This window comes from Oncorhynchus clarkii, unplaced genomic scaffold (genome assembly GCF_045791955.1).
Source record: "Oncorhynchus clarkii lewisi isolate Uvic-CL-2024 unplaced genomic scaffold, UVic_Ocla_1.0 unplaced_contig_13436_pilon_pilon, whole genome shotgun sequence".
In the NCBI taxonomy this organism is placed as follows: domain Eukaryota; kingdom Metazoa; phylum Chordata; class Actinopteri; order Salmoniformes; family Salmonidae; genus Oncorhynchus; species Oncorhynchus clarkii.
The window spans coordinates 1-18,329 of NW_027260029.1; the positions used below are offsets into that span (position 1 = coordinate 1).

The 18,329-nt window shown below is 42.9% G+C and overlaps 1 protein-coding gene and 7 non-coding genes across 8 annotated transcripts; all 8 read left to right on the forward strand.

The window, feature by feature from the left end:
- Positions 1 to 1,927: 1,927 nt before the first annotated feature.
- On the forward strand, positions 1,928 to 3,693 carry LOC139401036 (equistatin-like). The gene is made up of 5 exons (XM_071145562.1): positions 1,928 to 1,980; positions 2,495 to 2,558; positions 3,192 to 3,323; positions 3,415 to 3,509; positions 3,591 to 3,693. Exons 2-4 carry the CDS (start codon positions 2,507 to 2,509, stop codon positions 3,492 to 3,494), a joined length of 264 nt encoding a protein of 87 aa, XP_071001663.1. The 5' UTR covers positions 1,928 to 1,980; positions 2,495 to 2,506; the 3' UTR covers positions 3,495 to 3,509; positions 3,591 to 3,693.
- Positions 3,694 to 8,253: 4,560 nt separating this feature from the next.
- Positions 8,254 to 8,336, forward strand: trnal-cag (transfer RNA leucine (anticodon CAG)). Its single transcript has one exon. It is a non-coding gene; the product is annotated as a tRNA-Leu (tRNA).
- Positions 8,337 to 8,643: 307 nt separating this feature from the next.
- trnas-aga (transfer RNA serine (anticodon AGA)) lies at positions 8,644 to 8,725 on the forward strand. Its single transcript has one exon. It is a non-coding gene; the product is annotated as a tRNA-Ser (tRNA).
- A 1,354-nt stretch (positions 8,726 to 10,079) lies between these two features.
- trnal-cag (transfer RNA leucine (anticodon CAG)) lies at positions 10,080 to 10,162 on the forward strand. Its single transcript has one exon. It is a non-coding gene; the product is annotated as a tRNA-Leu (tRNA).
- A 300-nt stretch (positions 10,163 to 10,462) lies between these two features.
- trnas-aga (transfer RNA serine (anticodon AGA)) lies at positions 10,463 to 10,544 on the forward strand. Its single transcript has one exon. It is a non-coding gene; the product is annotated as a tRNA-Ser (tRNA).
- A 1,737-nt stretch (positions 10,545 to 12,281) lies between these two features.
- trnas-aga (transfer RNA serine (anticodon AGA)) lies at positions 12,282 to 12,363 on the forward strand. The gene has a single exon. It is a non-coding gene; the product is annotated as a tRNA-Ser (tRNA).
- Positions 12,364 to 13,721: 1,358 nt separating this feature from the next.
- Positions 13,722 to 13,804, forward strand: trnal-cag (transfer RNA leucine (anticodon CAG)). Its single transcript has one exon. It is a non-coding gene; the product is annotated as a tRNA-Leu (tRNA).
- Positions 13,805 to 17,630: 3,826 nt separating this feature from the next.
- Positions 17,631 to 17,712, forward strand: trnas-aga (transfer RNA serine (anticodon AGA)). The gene has a single exon. It is a non-coding gene; the product is annotated as a tRNA-Ser (tRNA).
- Positions 17,713 to 18,329: the final 617 nt, after the last annotated feature.

The window sequence follows — 18,329 nt, forward strand, 5'->3', positions numbered from 1 at the left end:
AGTGTGATTCTGAAGAGTCTCTCTCCTATTTCATAGGAGCTATTTCATAGTTTTGATTTGTTCTTTTATTCTACAATGTAGAAAATAGTAAAAATGCAGAAAAACCCTTGAATGAGTAGATGTGTCAACTTTTGACTGGTACTGTATTTCTCAACTTTCCTAATATTAAGCACATTGCTTATATTTACAACAGGTGTACAGCCTACCTGGCTGTCATGAAAATTAACGAATAAGTGTGATTCACGATTAATAGCGTCCTCCATTCGCTATTTAAGTGCATAGATTTAAAAAAATGTTTTACCCCTGCCTGTTTCAAGTCAGGTGCATGATAATTGTCCATTCTAAATCAAAACAAATTTCACATATTATTTAGTACATGTAAAGACAAGATTAAATCAAGAATAGTCTGATGGGTGACAATATTAGCCCATCACTTGTGAATGATGCCCAGTCGAAGGCAAGAAACAATGCAGACCTTTTTTTTGGCAACTTTTTCAAATTATAGTGCGACACCTCATGTAGCCTAGCCCATAGGCCTATATGTTTTGATAAGGTTTGTGTAGACTGGCGAAAGTCAACCCAGCACAGGACACAAAAATGATTTGGGGTTGTTCATACTGTCGAAGCTTACAGTTAAAACTGGATAATGTCGGAGGGAAATCACCACAAGAGGAAGTCACCATGAAGTTAAATTCAGTCCAAATCACAATCAAGTTAAACGAATCTGTATTAAAGTGCATAAAATCAATCTGAGTAGTGTCTCTGCTTTAAACACACTGCCCACGTGACACCCTAACCCCACATGGAACAGTAGATCGTCACCCACACAGCAGCTTTAAATAATGTAATGATTAACTCCACAACATGTCTCTGAGAGCACTGGTATTCAGCTAGCAAGAAGCTAACATCCCCATGTCAATCCAAAGGAACGTTGGACCCACGATGGATTTCAGTAGCTCTCCAGTGTAATTGCTTACTCTTCCACACAATCCCATAACTGCTTGCACACCTTATTCATGAATCTCTTAAAGGGACAGTGCCATCTAGTGGATATAAATGAATAAAACTATGCCATTCAACCACCTGGCTGCATTTGAATTACAACTGAAGTGACCAAATAACCTTTTTACAATGGGTGTAGAGCCTAACTGGCATGAACATGCAGCGCATGAGTTTCAAGTTTGGGGAAGATCATTTTCAAAATAAAAATATCATTTCATAACAAAAGCATTACATGAATAATCATACTATGAGGTTGGCTGAGTCCTACTGCGTGGGCTTTGTCCTGCAGCAGGCCGGCAGCCTGGGAGAACGAGACACTATCGTTCATCACACCTTGTAACTCTTTTGCAGTAAAATCTCATAACCCAAGGAGTTCTCTGCAGCTACAACAACAACATCTATTTTCTGTGATTTATGTTCTATTTCTGCAGTACAGTTGATAACCATGGCTATGAATGCTAAGAAACCAACCTTGCTGAAACACATCTTATTCCTGTCACTCTCTATTGGCCTCGTCATACTCACGGGAGCCTATCAGGATCCCTCGAAACTGGACCCATCTTCCTCTACTACTCTCTTCCCTGCCTGTGAAGATTTCTTCAGAGAAAATGACTCAAGTAAAAGTGAAAGTCACCCAGTAAAATATTTCTTGAGAAAAGGTCTGAAAGTTTCAACAAATATCCTGAAGTATCAAAATTAAATTATATTTCAAATTAAATATAATCTTTGGGAATGTAGTTAAGTGAAAGTTGTCAAACATATAAATAGTAAGGACACCCCCAATAAAACTACTTTATTAGTACTTTCAAATATTTTTACTTTAGTACTTTACACCACTGGCTAATGGCCGACATCGGCAACTCTCGTTGGGTTAATGAGGCAACTAGTCACACCTGTGACAGGTCCTTTAAAAGGAGAGGTGGAAGAAGTAGACCATAACTCACAGACGACAGAGACACCCAGTCAATCCCTTGGAAGGTGAGATTGTGTCATTATTTAATAGACTATCTGCATCTCAAATGGCAACTTAATTTTATGTGACCCTGGTCAAATGTAGTGCACCATATAGGGTGCCATTTTGTGGAGTGACCCCCTGAATTTAAGAGCATAGACTAATAGTTACCTTTGCAGTAAAGAGGTAGTCTATGACTCGCTCTAGGATGCTTCCCCTTCCCTATCTAGTGCACTGTGGGCCTTTGTCAAAGCTGGTTCACTACAACAGGAATGAGGAGCCATTTGGGAAGGATAGATTTTCCTGTGTGCCAGGCTCTTCAACCACATACAATAGATTAGATACCTGAATTTTGGCGGAAGAATTGTAGCGCCGTGTTGCCAATACTCGGTTCTTGAGGTCCTCAGGACTGGGTTTAGCAATTGTTGCTTAAGTTTTGTACTTAACACAGGGTTTCCTTAACCTCTCCTCTAGTACCCACAGCCATTCCAAATGTTTTAAAATGCTCAACTAATCTCTCTCGTTCGCTCTCTCTCTCAGGAGACTATCACCATGGCGACATTAACCATCATTCTGCTTGTCAGCACAGCTTTTGCTCTGGGAGGTAAGAGTGATGTACCTCACACTTACTCCCAAAATGTTAATAAACATTAGTGGGTGTTGATCTGTCCTCTACACACACGTATGTATTAATGTTTCGTTTCATAACGAGTTGTCCCTTGGCCAGCCATTATCAACTGACACTGGAGAGAGGTTTGTCTTGCTCAAGGGCACATGGACAGATATTTTAACTTGTCATCTCAGGGATTAAAACTAGGAACCTTTTGTGTTACTGGCCAAATTCTCTAATCATCTAGTTCCAGAAATGTATATTGGTGTCTAGATGCTGGACTGCGGTATTCTGATATGAATGGTTTGATCATTCAACTGGCTGTATGATTGGATTGTCTACCAACTATCAGAAAATAACACTGCTACAATTTACCCCCACTTTCAGTCTTGGTTTCATCAGCTGTTTTCAAATGACAGAAACTGAATTTTGACTGCACAGGACTTTTAAACAAGTAGCAGAATTTCAATATTTAGCCAGGAAGTACCAAGGTTACATCTGAAATGGAACCCTATTCCGTATATAAACTACTTCTGACCAGGGCACATATGGGACGCAACAGAAGATTACGGCATGCATGTGCTGCAATGTTATGTCCACATTACAATGCATGTTACTTGTGTCCAGATGCTACGATACGACCCATGACCCCCTGTGAGCGTGCTAGATATGCTGCGACACATGGCCCAATTGGAGCCTACATCCCCACGTGCGACACCGCTGGACGATACACCCCTAAGCAATGTTCGGGCTCTACAGGTTAACACGGACGCACATACACATTTAATTCAGTTGAATGTTACACATACAATATTTACCCATTTTACTGTAACATGTCTATTTCTGGTAGGTTACTGTTGGTGTGTGACCACTACTGGACAGAAGATCCAGGGTACGGACACTCCACCAGGCACTGCTATCAACTGCTAGCAACTGTTCCAAGGGGTGTGTTTGTACATACTCATTCACTAAATGTTAATTCTTTGCAGCTGATTCTGGATGTTAATGTTTTTTGTCTAATTTTAGATGAAGGGCATTGGAATGGAGTCGTTGAAAAGATGGACAGTTGTCTTTACTGTACTACAGGAACTGATTCACATCCCATTTAAATACATGAAGAAATCCAGAGATTAAACTGTTGATTTACTTACTTTATTGTTGGTGTGATATGCTGAACAATATATCTGAACCAGTCCATTTCTGGGAAATGGAGGAAGGAATTGAAGGTAGTCAAATTCCACGTGACCATTTAGTAATTAGGCTTCTCCAAGCTCTGATGCTGGTGATGGTCATTAGTAGTCTAGCGCACTTGCTAACTGCCTGGTACTCAGCATTCTATTGTCACTCTGTCATCAATGCAAATGTAATTTGAAAATCAAAATCGCTTAATGAGCTCTATAACCTATGCAATTGTGGGAGAACAGCCTGATGGCTTGACTTTAAAAGAGGATCCCATCAGCTTCTACAGGCTAGATCTACTATATTTACAGTACCAGGCAAAGTTTGAACACACCGACTCATTCCAGGGTGTCAGTAAAAATATTTTCTGCTGTGTATAATAGTGATGACATCGAGTATGAAATAACACGTATGTCTTAAACAAATCAAAATATTTTGATATTCTTCAAAGAAGCCACCCTTTGCACACTCTTGGCGTTCTGTCACGATGATTTTCAATCCCAATGATGACTAATCAATTGCTTTGACCAATCCGAGGTTTGTAAAACAATGGGTTTAATTAGGCAAAGACTCAGATTATGCAAAAGATTAACACATTTTATTCAGAACTTTCTGAAGTCCATTATACAAAGACATCCATTTTGTACTGGTTCCTTACTTACGGTTTAATTGTTCTTGGTATTTTCTTAGGCACATTTTGCTCTCTCCCAGTCCAACCTAGTTGGAGTTGTTTAATGTTACACCTCCATATCTGCAGTGGAAGATGGTGGACCTAGAGCGGTGTTTGTCAAACCATGAGTCATACCTATGATCGGTCTTCTCACAAAAACGTCTCTAGCTTCCGTACAGTTTGACCTACAAATTCGTATGACCACTCTCTGGAAAGGGGAGACCCTCACGAACACGGTGGTATTTTTCTCTACATCCTCGTCAGAACGTATATGTGCCAACTACTGTAAAATCTTTGGGCTACAAACTAATGTGACCCCACTTGTCACAATGTTCTCCGTTTTGCCGTTAGGGGAGGAGGCCCTGGTGCAATCCACCGTGCGCCCAGCGGGAGGCCCTGAACTGCCCATGGCCAAAGCCACAGGTGCCGGGCGCCGCTCGAGAGGTCTCTTGTCTAGCTGGAGGGTCCATTCGGAACGCCATCAACCGGGAAACAAGAACCACAACCTTGGCCAGACCACTTGGGTCAGCCGGGTAGGTCCACTTTAAAGACAGGGTTTGAGAATATGTGTCTCTGGCGCCGATGCATTACGGGATGACCACCACATGCATCGCAGCCTGGGTGTGTCACTCCCCGCACCGGAACACCAATGTAGGGCCACTGGGTCGGCTGGATCTCGCACGAACGGTGCGCGGCTGGAGCGTATCGAAATAGGGGTCAACCGTCTCCGAAAGGGGCTCCCCTGATAGAGGCCAATCCACATGGGGCGGGAGGAACCGTCCATCAGAACACCAGCCGATAGGAGCCCTCCCAGGTGGAAAACAAATGCAAACCTGGTGCCACCAGAGCTGGACTGGGTGTCCATACACGGGTTAGGGAGACCCCATAGGGGGCCCCACACCCCTCACCAAGGTCACCTGGTAACCATATGTAATTCAATGACAGATTCATACTTCTCTCTCATTGCACTAAGTGCAGCATGGTGATTGAACTGGTTACCAAGGGAGCTCCATATATCCATGCCTCTGGGCTTACTCTCTCTACTCTGCCTGCCTGCCCTCTATCTTGGCCTGTCACTTCAGCTCTGTGCACCTGGTAACCCATAACACCCTGGTTATTCAGATCCCCAGGCCTCCATACATTCTCAACTGTGACCAAATGACACACAAAGACAAGGGTGAATTTCAAATACATTTTCTTTATTCATCAGTGAATCATGGATTGATTTGTCCCTCAATTAGTGACTGCGCCCGGCAGGCGTTATGAGGCAAACTATGGTACCGGTAGTACCGTGCCTGCGTTTCCAGAGAGTGACACATATGGTCAGCCACAGTTCCCCGGTCTGTAACCGACCCTTGGTTAAAGTTCAATGTGGCAACGCTTCGTCAAATTGTACCGAAGTCACTTTACTTCCAATGCCGAAATCTGCAAATATCTGGCCCACATACTCACAGAGATTACAGTACGGTTGACCGCGGGATGTGAAAAAGAAGAGTTCTGTGTCTGAGGTCATTCCACTCAGATGAGGCCTGATCTGATGGAATCGTTTAAGCTTTTGCGACTAGCAAACCCGTATCCGGGAGCGTAATCATAGCCTCATGCATTAGCATAACGCAGCGGACATAAATACCACTAGAAACTTTTCCTATTCATGAAAATCGCAAATGAAATGAATAAAATATATTCAAACAGAAGCTTAGCCTTTTGTTAACAACACTGTCATCTCAGATTTTCAAAATATGCGTTACAGCCAACGCTAGACAAGCATTCCTTGTTGGAACTTTTAAAGAACCGTCAGACCTAGAGTTCAGAAACTTTAGAAACCTGTTCTAGACCTCAGGTCGATAGTGCGTGGAAAAGTGGGTTTGGTGTCAGTTTGTATCAGTTTGGTGTCAGAATGATATCTAATTGACTGATGGACTCTTGTCCACTTGACTCTTGTCCATTTGCAATTTGTTTAAACAGTGAGGTACCATCACCAAAGTGACATTCTGAAATCAACCCTAACGAGCGATTGAGATGAACCAGAATCACTGCCCAGCCATCCCGAGTTCATCGGGCCAGTCAATTTCACATTCCTGCAGGATTTTTATAGCATGACAAATTCGTGATGGTACCTGCCCACAGGAAAATCTATCCTTCCTTCCTTCCCAAATGGCTCCTCATTCCTGTTGTAGTGAACCAGCTTTGACAAAGGCCCACAGTGCACTAGATAGGGAAGGGGAAGCATCCTAGAGCGAGTCATAGACTACCTCTTTACTGCAAAGGTAACTATTAGTCTATGCTCTTAAATTCAGGGGGTCACTCCACAAAATGGCACCCTATATGGTGCACTACATTTGACCAGGGTCACATAAAATTAAGTTGCCATTTGAGATGCAGATAGTCTATTAAATAATGACACAATCTCACCTTCCAAGGGATTGACTGGGTGTCTCTGTCGTCTGTGAGTTATGGTCTACTTCTTCCACCTCTCCTTTTAAAGGACCTGTCACAGGTGTGACTAGTTGCCTCATTAACCCAACGAGAGTTGCCGATGTCGGCCATTAGCCAGTGGTGTAAAGTACTAAAGTAAAAATATTTGAAAGTACTAATAAAGTAGTTTTATTGGGGGTGTCCTTACTATTTATATGTTTGACAACTTTCACTTAACTACATTCCCAAAGATTATATTTAATTTGAAATATAATTTAATTTTGATACTTCAGGATATTTGTTGAAACTTTCAGACCTTTTCTCAAGAAATATTTTACTGGGTGACTTTCACTTTTACTTGAGTCATTTTCTCTGAAGAAATCTTCACAGGCAGGGAAGAGAGTAGTAGAGGAAGATGGGTCCAGTTTCGAGGGATCCTGATAGGCTCCCGTGAGTATGACGAGGCCAATAGAGAGTGACAGGAATAAGATGTGTTTCAGCAAGGTTGGTTTCTTAGCATTCATAGCCATGGTTATCAACTGTACTGCAGAAATAGAACATAAATCACAGAAAATAGATGTTGTTGTTGTAGCTGCAGAGAACTCCTTGGGTTATGAGATTTTACTGCAAAAGAGTTACAAGGTGTGATGAACGATAGTGTCTCGTTCTCCCAGGCTGCCGGCCTGCTGCAGGACAAAGCCCACGCAGTAGGACTCAGCCAACCTCATAGTATGATTAATGTATGTAAATGACACTTAGTTAATATGAGTAGTGAATAACTATCGTATTTTTAATATTCTGCGAAAACAGCTAGTTGATGCGAGGCTAAAAGAGAATTGCAAGAATCGCGCAATTTCACATGCGGGCCACAAACAGGCAAATAACAAAAAGCATCTCGGAACGCACAACTCGTCGGTCGTTGTCAGTGGATTGTATTGGCGGGAAGAACAAAAATATCGTCTGCAGGGTAATCGAAGTCGCCGCATCTAATGTCAAGTCACAGGTGAGCTGCCTTGTTAAACCCTAAAAATAAATAATAACACGATTGCGTTGAAATGACCCATTAAGCCATTTGTTAAGATTTCCCCCATGTGGACCTGTTGTCACTCTGACCCTGATGGTTGCTGATATTTCCAGACACTTTTTCGGTCTTTTCTGAGGAATCTATAATTTATATCAGAATGGCCATATTCTGAGGCCAGTTTAGCGCTCATTCAATGACGATTTACTACTCTTTCCCATTGAAGGCCATATTGAGGTTGAATCAATGACTGGACTTTTTAATTGATAAAAACAAATGACTATTGAAAGTGCAAGTCAGTATCGTGCATAATTGTACTGGTCTCTGTGGTGATTTTAGAGCGTTGTCCATATTTCTACTTTTACCGCATACTCTTTAACCCGATACCCAGTTACCGTGCTGTAGTCAGGATGGCCGAGCGGTCTAAGGCGCTGCGTTCAGGTCGCAGTCTCCCATGGAGGCGTGGGTTCAAATCCCACTTCTGACAGTTGTTTAGTGCCTCTCAGGAGTCATGCTGCTTAGCAGTAATAATAAGAATGATGAAATGACAACTTCACACAGTGAAATAACAATTCATAATAAACACTCTCAAATGCAGACCTTCTGGAGGTGAGCGAAGATCAAGGTTAAATAAGAAAACAGCTGTACTTAATAACGAATGAATAAGGGTAACATTTTGTGTTATTGCTATATAATGAATTACTGCATTATCTTTCAGTTGTTAAATTATCACTTTCTGTAGGCTATGCCTTTTGGCCCATTCACTCCTAACAAGCCTGTTTTCTTCTCTCAACGTTGTCGTGGCCGAGTGGTTAAGGCGATGGACTAGAAATCCATTAGGATCTTCCTGCGCAGGTTCGAATCCTGCCGACAACGAAAATGCATTTTTTGACCCCTCCGGAGGTGGAAGTTTAGTCGTGTTTCTTATACCAATCGCATCCTCTCAGATCTCCACAAGTACATAGGGATTAGTTGTCCATTTGGGATAGGACTGCAGGCCATCTATCCCACTTCACACCTTTACACACCTGGTTATCCAGCCTTCTAGCTCTATAGGCCACAGTAGCATAGGTTACAGGTTTGTAGTCAAGCCACAGATTTCAGGTGAGATCCCATGATACACTCAACAATACAACAACACGATTTTCATGAATAACCATTAAGCCATTTGCTAAGATTTCCCCCATTTTGACATGTGGAAACCTGTTGTCACTCTTACCCTGACGGGAAGCTCCAGACACTTTTTTGGTCCTATCTGAGGCATTTTTAAATTCATGTCAAAATGGCCATATTCTGAAGACACTCTTATAGTCTGCAGGGTAATCGAATTGGCCACATCTAAAGTCAAGCCACAGGTAACAGGTGAGAAACCTTGTTAAACCTTAAAATAAAAATAAAAAACATGATTGCATTGAAAATAACCATTAAGTCATTCAGAACGCAGACTCCCCTATAGGCATGGTATGAAACCCACTCCTGACAACTTTTTGCGCCTGCATGTCATGCACCTTTGTAAAATCCAGTTGAAAAATAAATGACTTAAGGTAATCTAAATGACACTTAGTTAATATGAGTAGTGAATAACTATCGTATTTTTAATATTCTGCGAAAACAGCTAGTTGATGAGAGGCTTAAAGAGAATTGCAAGAATCGCGCAATTTCACATGCGGGCCACAAACAGGCAAATAACAAAAAGCATCTCGGAACGCACAACTCGTCGGTCGTTGTCAGTGGATTGTATTGGCGGGAAGAACAAAAATATCGTCTGCAGGGTAATCGAAGTCGCCGCATCTAATGTCAAGTCACAGGTGAGCTGCCTTGTTAAACCCTAAAAATAAATAATAACACGATTGCGTTGAAATGACCCATTAAGCCATTTGTTAAGATTTCCCCCATGTGGACCTGTTGTCACTCTTACCCTGATGGTTGCTGATATTTCCAGACACTTTTTCGGTCTTATCTGAGGAATCTATCATTTATATCAGAATGGCCATATTCTGTGGCCAGTTTAGCGCTCATTCAATGACGATTTACTACTCTTTCCCATTGAAGGCCATATTGAGGTTGAATCAATGACTGGACTTTTTAATTGATAAAAACAAATGACTATTGAAAGTGTAAGTCAGTATCGTGCATAATTGTACTGGTCTCTGTGGTGATTTTAGAGCGTTGTCCATATTTCTACTTTTACCGCATACTCTTTAACCCGATACCCAGTTACCGTGCTGTAGTCAGGATGGCCGAGCGGTCTAAGGCGCTGCGTTCAGGTCGCAGTCTCCCATGGAGGCGTGGGTTCAAATCCCACTTCTGACAGTTGTTTAGTGCCTCTCAGGAGTCATGCTGCTTAGCAGTAATAATAAGAATGATGAAATGACAACTTCACACAGTGAAATAACAATTCATAATAAACACTCTCAAATGCAGACTTTCTGGAGGTGAGCGAAGATAAAGGTTAAATAAGAAAACAGCTGTACTTAATGAATAAGGGTAACATTTTGTGTTATTGCTATATAATGAATTACTGCATTATCTTTCAGTTGTTAAATTATCACTTTCTGTAGAATATGCCTTTTGGCCCATTCACTCCTAACAAGCCTGTTTTCTTCTCTCAACGTTGTCGTGGCCGAGTGGTTAAGGCGATGGACTAGAAATCCATTAGGATCTTCCTGCGCAGGTTCGAATCCTGCCGACAACGAAAATGCATTTTTTTGACCACTCCGGAGGTGGAAGTTTAGTCGTGTTTCTTATACCAATCGCATCCTCTCAGATCTCCACAAGTACATAGGGATTAGTTGTCCATTTGGGATAGGACTGCAGGCCATCTATCCCACTTCACACCTTTACACACCTGGTTATCCAGCCTTCTAGCTCTATAGGCCACAGTAGCATAGGTTACAGGTTTGTAGTCAAGCCACAGATTTCAGGTGAGATCCCATGATACACTCAACAATACAACAACACGATTCTCATGAATAACCATTAAGCCATTTGCTAAGATTTCCCCCATTTTGACATGTGGAAACCTGTTGTCACTCTTACCCTGACGGAAGCTCCAGACACTTTTTTGGTCCTATCTGAGGCATTTTTAAATTCATGTCAAAATGGCCATATTCTGAAGACACTCTTATAGTCTGCAGGGTAATCGAACTGGCCACATCTAAAGTCAAGCCACAGGTAACAGGTGAGAAACCTTGTTAAACCTTAAAAGAAAAATAAAAAACATGATTGCATTGAAAATAACCATTAAGTCATTCAGAACGCAGACTCCCCTATAGGCATGGTATGAAACCCACTCCTGACAACTTTTTAGCGCCTGCATGTCATGCACCTTTGTAAAATCCAGTTGAAAAATAAATGACTTAAGGTAATCTAAATGACACTTAGTTAATATGAGTAGTGAATAACTATCGTATTTTTAATATTCTGCGAAAACAGCTAGTTGATGAGAGGCTTAAAGAGAATTGCAAGAATCGCGCAATTTCACATGCGGGCCACAAACAGGCAAATAACAAAAAGCATCTCGGAACGCACAACTCGTCGGTCGTTGTCAGTGGATTGTATTGGCGGGAAGAACAAAAATATTGTCTGCAGGGTAATCGAAGTCGCCGCATCTAATGTCAAGTCACAGGTGAGCTGCCTTGTTAAACCCTAAAAATAAATAATAACACGATTGCGTTGAAATGACCCATTAAGCCATTTGTTAAGATTTCCCCCATGTGGACCTGTTGTCACTCTTACCCTGATGGTTGCTGATATTTCCAGACACTTTTTCGGTCATATCTGAGGAATCTATCATTTATATCAGAATGGCCATATTCTGTGGCCAGTTTAGCGCTCATTCAATGACGATTTACTACTCTTTCCCTTTGAAGGCCATATTGAGGTTGAATCAATGACTGGACTTTTTAATTGATAAAAACAAATGACTATTGAAAGTGCAAGTCAGTATCGTGCATAATTGTACTGGTCTCTGTGGTGATTTTAGAGCGTTGTCCATATTTCTACTTTTACCGCATACTCTTTAACCCGATACCCAGTTACCGTGCTGATGGCCGAGCGGTCTAAGGCGCTGCGTTCAGGTTGCAGTCTCCCATGGAGGCGTGGGTTCAAATCCCACTTCTGACAGTTGTTTAGTGCCTCTCAGGAGTCATGCTGCTTAGCAGTAATAATAAGAATGATGAAATGACAACTTCACACAGTGAAATAACAATTCATAATAAACACTCTCAAATGCAGACCTTCTGGAGGTGAGCGAAGATCAAGGTTAAATAAGAAAACAGCTGTACTTAATAACGAATGAATCAGGGTAACATTTTGTGTTATTGCTATATAATGAATTACTGCATTATCTTTCAGTTGTTAAATTATCACTTTCTGTAGAATATGCCTTTTGGCCCATTCACTCCTAACAAGCCTGTTTTCTTCTCTCGACATTGTCGTGGCCGAGTGGTTAAGGCGATGGACTAGAAATCCATTAGGATCTTCCTGCGCAGGTTCGAATCCTGCCGACAACGAAAATGCATTTTTTTGACCACTCCGGAGGTGGAAGTTTAGTCGTGTTTCTTATACCAATCGCATCCTCTCAGATCTCCACAAGTACATAGGGATTAGTTGTCCATTTGGGATAGGACTGCAGGCCATCTATCCCACTTCACACCTTTACACACCTGGTTATCCAGCCTCTAGCTCTATAGGCCACAGTAGCATAGGTTACAGGTTTGTAGTCAAGCCACAGATTTCAGGTGAGATCCCATGATACACTCAACAATACAACAACACGATTCTCATGAATAACCATTAAGCCATTTGCTAAGATTTCCCCCATTTTGACATGTGGAAACCTGTTGTCACTCTTACCCTGACGGAAGCTCCAGACACTTTTTTGGTCCTATCTGAGGCATTTTTAAATTCATGTCAAAATGGCCATATTCTGAAGACACTCTTATAGTCTGCAGGGTAATCGAACTGGCCACATCTAAAGTCAAGCCACAGGTAACAGGTGAGAAACCTTGTTAAACCTTAAAAGAAAAAGAAAAAACATGATTGCATTGAAAATAACCATTAAGTCATTCAGAACGCAGACTCCCCTATAGGCATGGTTTGAAACCCACTCCTGACAACTTTTTAGCGTCTGCATGTCATGCACCTTTGTAAAATCCAGTTGAAAAATAAATGACTTAAGGTAATCTAAATGACACTTAGTTAATATGAGTAGTGAATAACTATCGTATTTTTAATATTCTGCGAAAACAGCTAGTTGATGAGAGGCTAAAAGAGAATTGCAAGAATCGCGCAATTTCACATGCGGGGCACAAACAGGCAAATAACAAAAAGCATCTCGGAACGCACAACTCGTCGGTCGTTGTCAGTGGATTGTATTGGCGGGAAGAACAAAAATATCGTCTGCAGGGTAATCGAAGTCGCCGCATCTAATGTCAAGTCACAGGTGAGCTGCCTTGTTAAACCCTAAAAATAAATAATAACACGATTGCGTTGAAATGACCCATTAAGCCATTTGTTAAGATTTCCCCCATGTGGACCTGTTGTCACTCTTACCCTGATGGTTGCTGATATTTCCAGACACTTTTTCGATCTTATCTGAGGAATCTATCATTTATATCAGAATGGCCATATTCTGTGGCCAGTTTAGCGCTCATTCAATGACAATTTACTACTCTTTCCCATTGAAGGCCATATTGAGGTTGAATCAATGACTGGACTTTTTAATTGATAAAAACAAATGACTATTGAAAGTGCAAGTCAGTATCGTGCATAATTGTACTGGTTGGTCTCTGTGGTGATTTTAGAGCGTTGTCCATATTTCTACTTTTACCGCATACTCTTTAACCCGATACCCAGTTACTGTGCTGTAGTCAGGATGGCCGAGCGGTCTAAGGCGCTGCGTTCAGGTCGCAGTCTCCCATGGAGGCGTGGGTTTAAATCCCACTTTTGACAGTTGTTTATTGCCTCTCAGGAGTCATGCTGCTTAGCAGTAATAATAAGAATGATGAAATGACAACTTCACACAGTGAAATAACAATTCATAATAAACACTCTCAAATGCAGACCTTCTGGAGGTGAGCGAAGATCAAGGTTAAATAAGAAAACAGCTGTACTTAATATATCAAATCAAATTTTATTTGTCACATACACATGGTTAGCAGATGTTAATGCGAGTGTAGCGAAATGCTTGTGCTTCTAGTTCCGACAATGCAGTAATAACAAGTAATCTAACTAACAATTCCAAAACTACTGTCTTGTACATAGTGTAAGGGGATAAAGAATATGTACATAAGGATATATGAATGAGTGATGGTACAGAGCAGCATAGGCAAGATACAGTAGATGGTATCGAGTACAGTATGTACAAATGAGATGAGTATGTAAACAAAGTGGCATAGTTTAAAGTGGCTAGTGATACATGTATTACATAAGGATACAGTCGATGATATAGAGTACAGTATATACGTATGCATATGAGATGAATAATGTAGGGTAAGTAACATTATATAAGGTAGCATTGTTTAAAGTGGCTAGTGATATATTTACATCATTTCCCATCAATTCCCGTTATTAAAGTGGCTGGAGTTGAGTCAGTGTCAGTGTGTTGGCAGCAGCCACTCAGTGTTAGTGGTGGCTGTTTAACAGTCTGATGGCCTTGAGATAGAAGCTGTTTTTCAGTCTCTCGGTCCCAGCTTTGATGCACCTGTACTGACCTCGCCTTCTGGATGATAGCGGGGTGAACAGGCAGTGGCTCGGGTGGTTGATGTCCTTGATGATCTTTATGGCCTTCCTGTGACATCGGGTGGTGTAGGTGTCCTGGAGGGCAGGTAGTTTGCCCCCGGTGATGCGTTGTGCAGACCTCACTACCCTCTGGAGAGCCTTACGGTTGAGGGCGGTGCAGTTGCCATACCAGGCGGTGATACAGCCCGCCAGGATGCTCTCGATTGTGCATCTGTAGAAGTTTGTGAGTGCTTTTGGTGACAAGCCGAATTTCTTCAGCCTCCTGAGGTTGAAGAGGCGCTGCTGCGCCTTCTTCACGATGCTGTCTGTGTGAGTGGACCAATTCAGTTTGTCTGTGATGTGTATGCCGAGGAACTTAAAACTTGCTACCCTCTCCACTACTGTTCCATCGATGTGGATAGGGGGGTGTTCCCTCTGCTGTTTCCTGAAGTCCACAATCATCTCCTTAGTTTTGTTGACGTTGAGTGTGAGGTTATTTTCCTGACACCACACTCCGAGGGCCCTCACCTCCTCCCTGTAGGCCGTCTCGTCGTTGTTGGTAATCAAGCCTACCACTGTTGTGTCGTCCGCAAACTTGATGATTGAGTTGGAGGCGTGCGTGGCCACGCAGTCGTGGGTGAACAGGGAGTACAGGAGAGGGCTCAGAACGCACCCTTGTGGGGCCCCAGTGTTGAGGATCAGCGGGGAGGAGATGTTGTTGCCTACCCTCACCACCTGGGGGCGGCCCGTCAGGAAGTCCAGTACCCAGTTGCACAGGGCGGGGTCGAGACCCAGGGTCTCGAGCTTGATGACGAGCTTGGAGGGTACTATGGTGTTGAATGCCGAGCTGTAGTCGATGAACAGCATTCTCACATAGGTATTCCTCTTGTCCAGATGGGTTAGGGCAGTGTGCAGTGTGGTTGAGATTGCATCGTCTGTGGACCTATTTGGGCGGTAAGCAAATTGGAGTGGTTCTAGGGTGTCAGGTAGGGTGGAGGTGATGTGGTCCTTGACTAGTCTCTCAAAGCACTTCATGATGACGGATGTGAGTGCTACGGGGCGGTAGTCGTTTAGCTCAGTTACCTTAGCTTTCTTGGGAACAGGAACAATGGTGGCCCTCTTGAAGCATGTGGGAACAGCAGACTGGCATAGGGATTGATTGAATATGTCCGTAAACACACCGGCCAGCTGGTTTGCGCATGCTCTGAGGGCGCGGCAGGGGATGCCGTCTGGGCCTGCAGCCTTGCGAGGGTTAACACGTTTAAATGTCTTACTCACCTTGGCTGCAGTGAAGGAGAGACCGCATGTTTTCGTTGCAGGCCGTGTCAGTGGCACTGTATTGTCCTCAAAGCGGGCAAAAAAGTTATTTAGTCTGCCTGGGAGCAAGACATCCTGGTCCGTGACTGGGCTGGATTTCTTCCTGTAGTCCGTGATTGACTGTAGACCCTGCCACATGCCTCTTGTGTCTGAGCCGTTGAATTGAGATTCTACTTTGTCTCTGTACTGGCGCTTAGCTTGTTTGATAGCCTTGCGGAGGGAATAGCTGCACTGTTTGTATTCGGTCATATTACCAGACACCTTGCCCTGATTAAAAGCAGTGGTTCGCGCTTTCAGTTTCACACGAATGCTGCCATCAATCCACGGTTTCTGGTTAGGGAATGTTTTGTTCGTTGCTATGGGAACGACATCTTCAACGCACGTTCTAATGAACTCGCACACCGAATCCGCGTATTCGTCAATGTTGTTATCTGACGCAATACGAAACATCTCCCAGTCCACGTGATGGAAGCAGTCTTGGAGTGTGGAGTCAGTGATGGAAGCAGTCTTGGAGTGTGGAGTCAGCTTGGTCGGACCAGCGTTGGACAGACCTCAGCGTGGGAGCCTCTTGTTTTAGTTTCTGTCTGTAGGCAGGGATCAACAAAATGGAGTCGTGGTCAGCTTTTCCGAAAGGGGGGCGGGGCAGGGCCTTATATGCGTCACGGAAGTTAGAGTAACAATGATCCAAGGTCTTTCCACCCCTGGTTGCGCAATCGATATGCTGATAAAATTTAGGGAGTCTTGTTTTCAGATTAGCCTTGTTAAAATCCCCAGCTACAATGAATGCAGCCTCCGGATAAATCGTTTCCAGCTTGCAGAGAGTTAAATAAAGTTTGTTCAGAGCCATCGATGTGTCTGCTTGGGGGGGGATATATACGGCTGTGATTATAATCGAAGAGAATTCTCTTGGTAGATAATGCGGTCTACATTTGATTGTGAGGAATTCTAAATCAGGTGAACATAATGATTTGAGTTCCTGTATGTTTATTTCATCACACCATGTCACGTTGGCCATGAGGCATACGCCCCCGCCCCTCTTCTTACCAGAAAGATGTTTGTTTCTGTCAGCGCGATGCGTGGAGAAACCCGTTGGCTGCACCGCTTCGGATAGAGTCTCTCCAGTGAGCCATGTTTCAGTGAAGCAAAGGATGTTACAGTCTCTGATGTCCCTCTGGAATGCTACCCTTGCTCGGATTTCATCAACCTTGTTGTCAAGAGACTGGACATTGGCAAGAAGAATGCTAGGGAGTGGTGCACGGTGTGCCCATCTCCGGAGTCTGACCAGAAGACCGCCTCGTTTCCGTCTCTTTCGGAGTCGTTTTTTTGGGTCGCTGCATAGGATCCACTTCGTTGTCCTGTTTGTAAGGCAGAACACAGGATCCGCGTCGCGAAAAACATATTATTGGTCGTACTGATGGTGAGTTGACGCTGATCTTATATTCAGTAGTTCTTCTCGACTGTATGTAATGACACCTAAGATGACCTGGGGTACTAATGTAAGAAATAACACGTAAAAAACCAAAAAACTGCATAGTTTCCTAGGAACGCGAAGCGAGGCGGCCATCTCTGTCGGCGCCGGAAGTAATGCGCCGGAAGTAATAACGAATGAATGAGGGTAACATTTTGTGTTATTGAATTATAATGTGTTACTGCATTATCTTTCAGTTGTTAAATTATCACTTTCTGTAGGCTATGCCTTTTGGCCCATTCACTCCTAACAAGCCTGTTTTCTTCTCTCAACGTTGTCGTGGCCGAGTGGTTAAGGCGATGGACTAGAAATCCATTAGGATCTTCCTGCGCAGGTTCGAATCCTGCCGACAACGAAAATGCATTTTTTGACCCCTCCGGAGGTGGAAGTTTAGTCGTGTTTCTTATACCAATCGCATCCTCTCAGATCTCCACAAGTACATAGGGATTAGTTGTCCATTTGGGATAGGACTGCAGGCCATCTATCCCACTTCACACCTTTACACACCTGGTTATCCAGCCTTCTAGCTCTATAGGCCACAGTAGCATAGGTTACAGGTTTGTAGTCAAGCCACAGATTTCAGGTGAGATCCCATGATACACTCAACAATACAACAACACGATTCTCATGAATAACCATTAAGCCATTTGTTAAGATTTCCCCCATTTTGACATGTGGAAACCTGTTGTCACTCTTACCCTGACGGGATGCTCCAGAAACTTTTTTGGTCCTATCTGAGGCATTTTTAAATTAATGTCAAAATGGCCATATTCTGAAGACACTCTTATAGTCTGCGGGGTAATCGAACTGGCCACATCTAAAGTCAAGCCACAGGTAACAGGTGAGAAACCTTGTTAAACCTTAAAAGAAAAAGAAAAAACATGATTGCATTGAAAATAACCATTAAGTCATTCAGAACGCAGACTCCCCTATAGGCATGGTTTGAAACCCACTCCTGACAACTTTTTAGCG

Bases quoted from the DNA above. Each gene is read 5' to 3' on its own strand.
- LOC139401036 (XM_071145562.1), top strand. From the start codon at position 2,507: ATGGCGACATTAACCATCATTCTGCTTGTCAGCACAGCTTTTGCTCTG. The intron at 2,559-3,191 runs GTAAGAGTGATG...ACTTGTGTCCAG, and splicing joins CACAGCTTTTGCTCTGGGAG to ATGCTACGATACGACCCATG. The intron at 3,324-3,414 runs GTTAACACGGAC...TATTTCTGGTAG, and splicing joins GCAATGTTCGGGCTCTACAG to GTTACTGTTGGTGTGTGACC.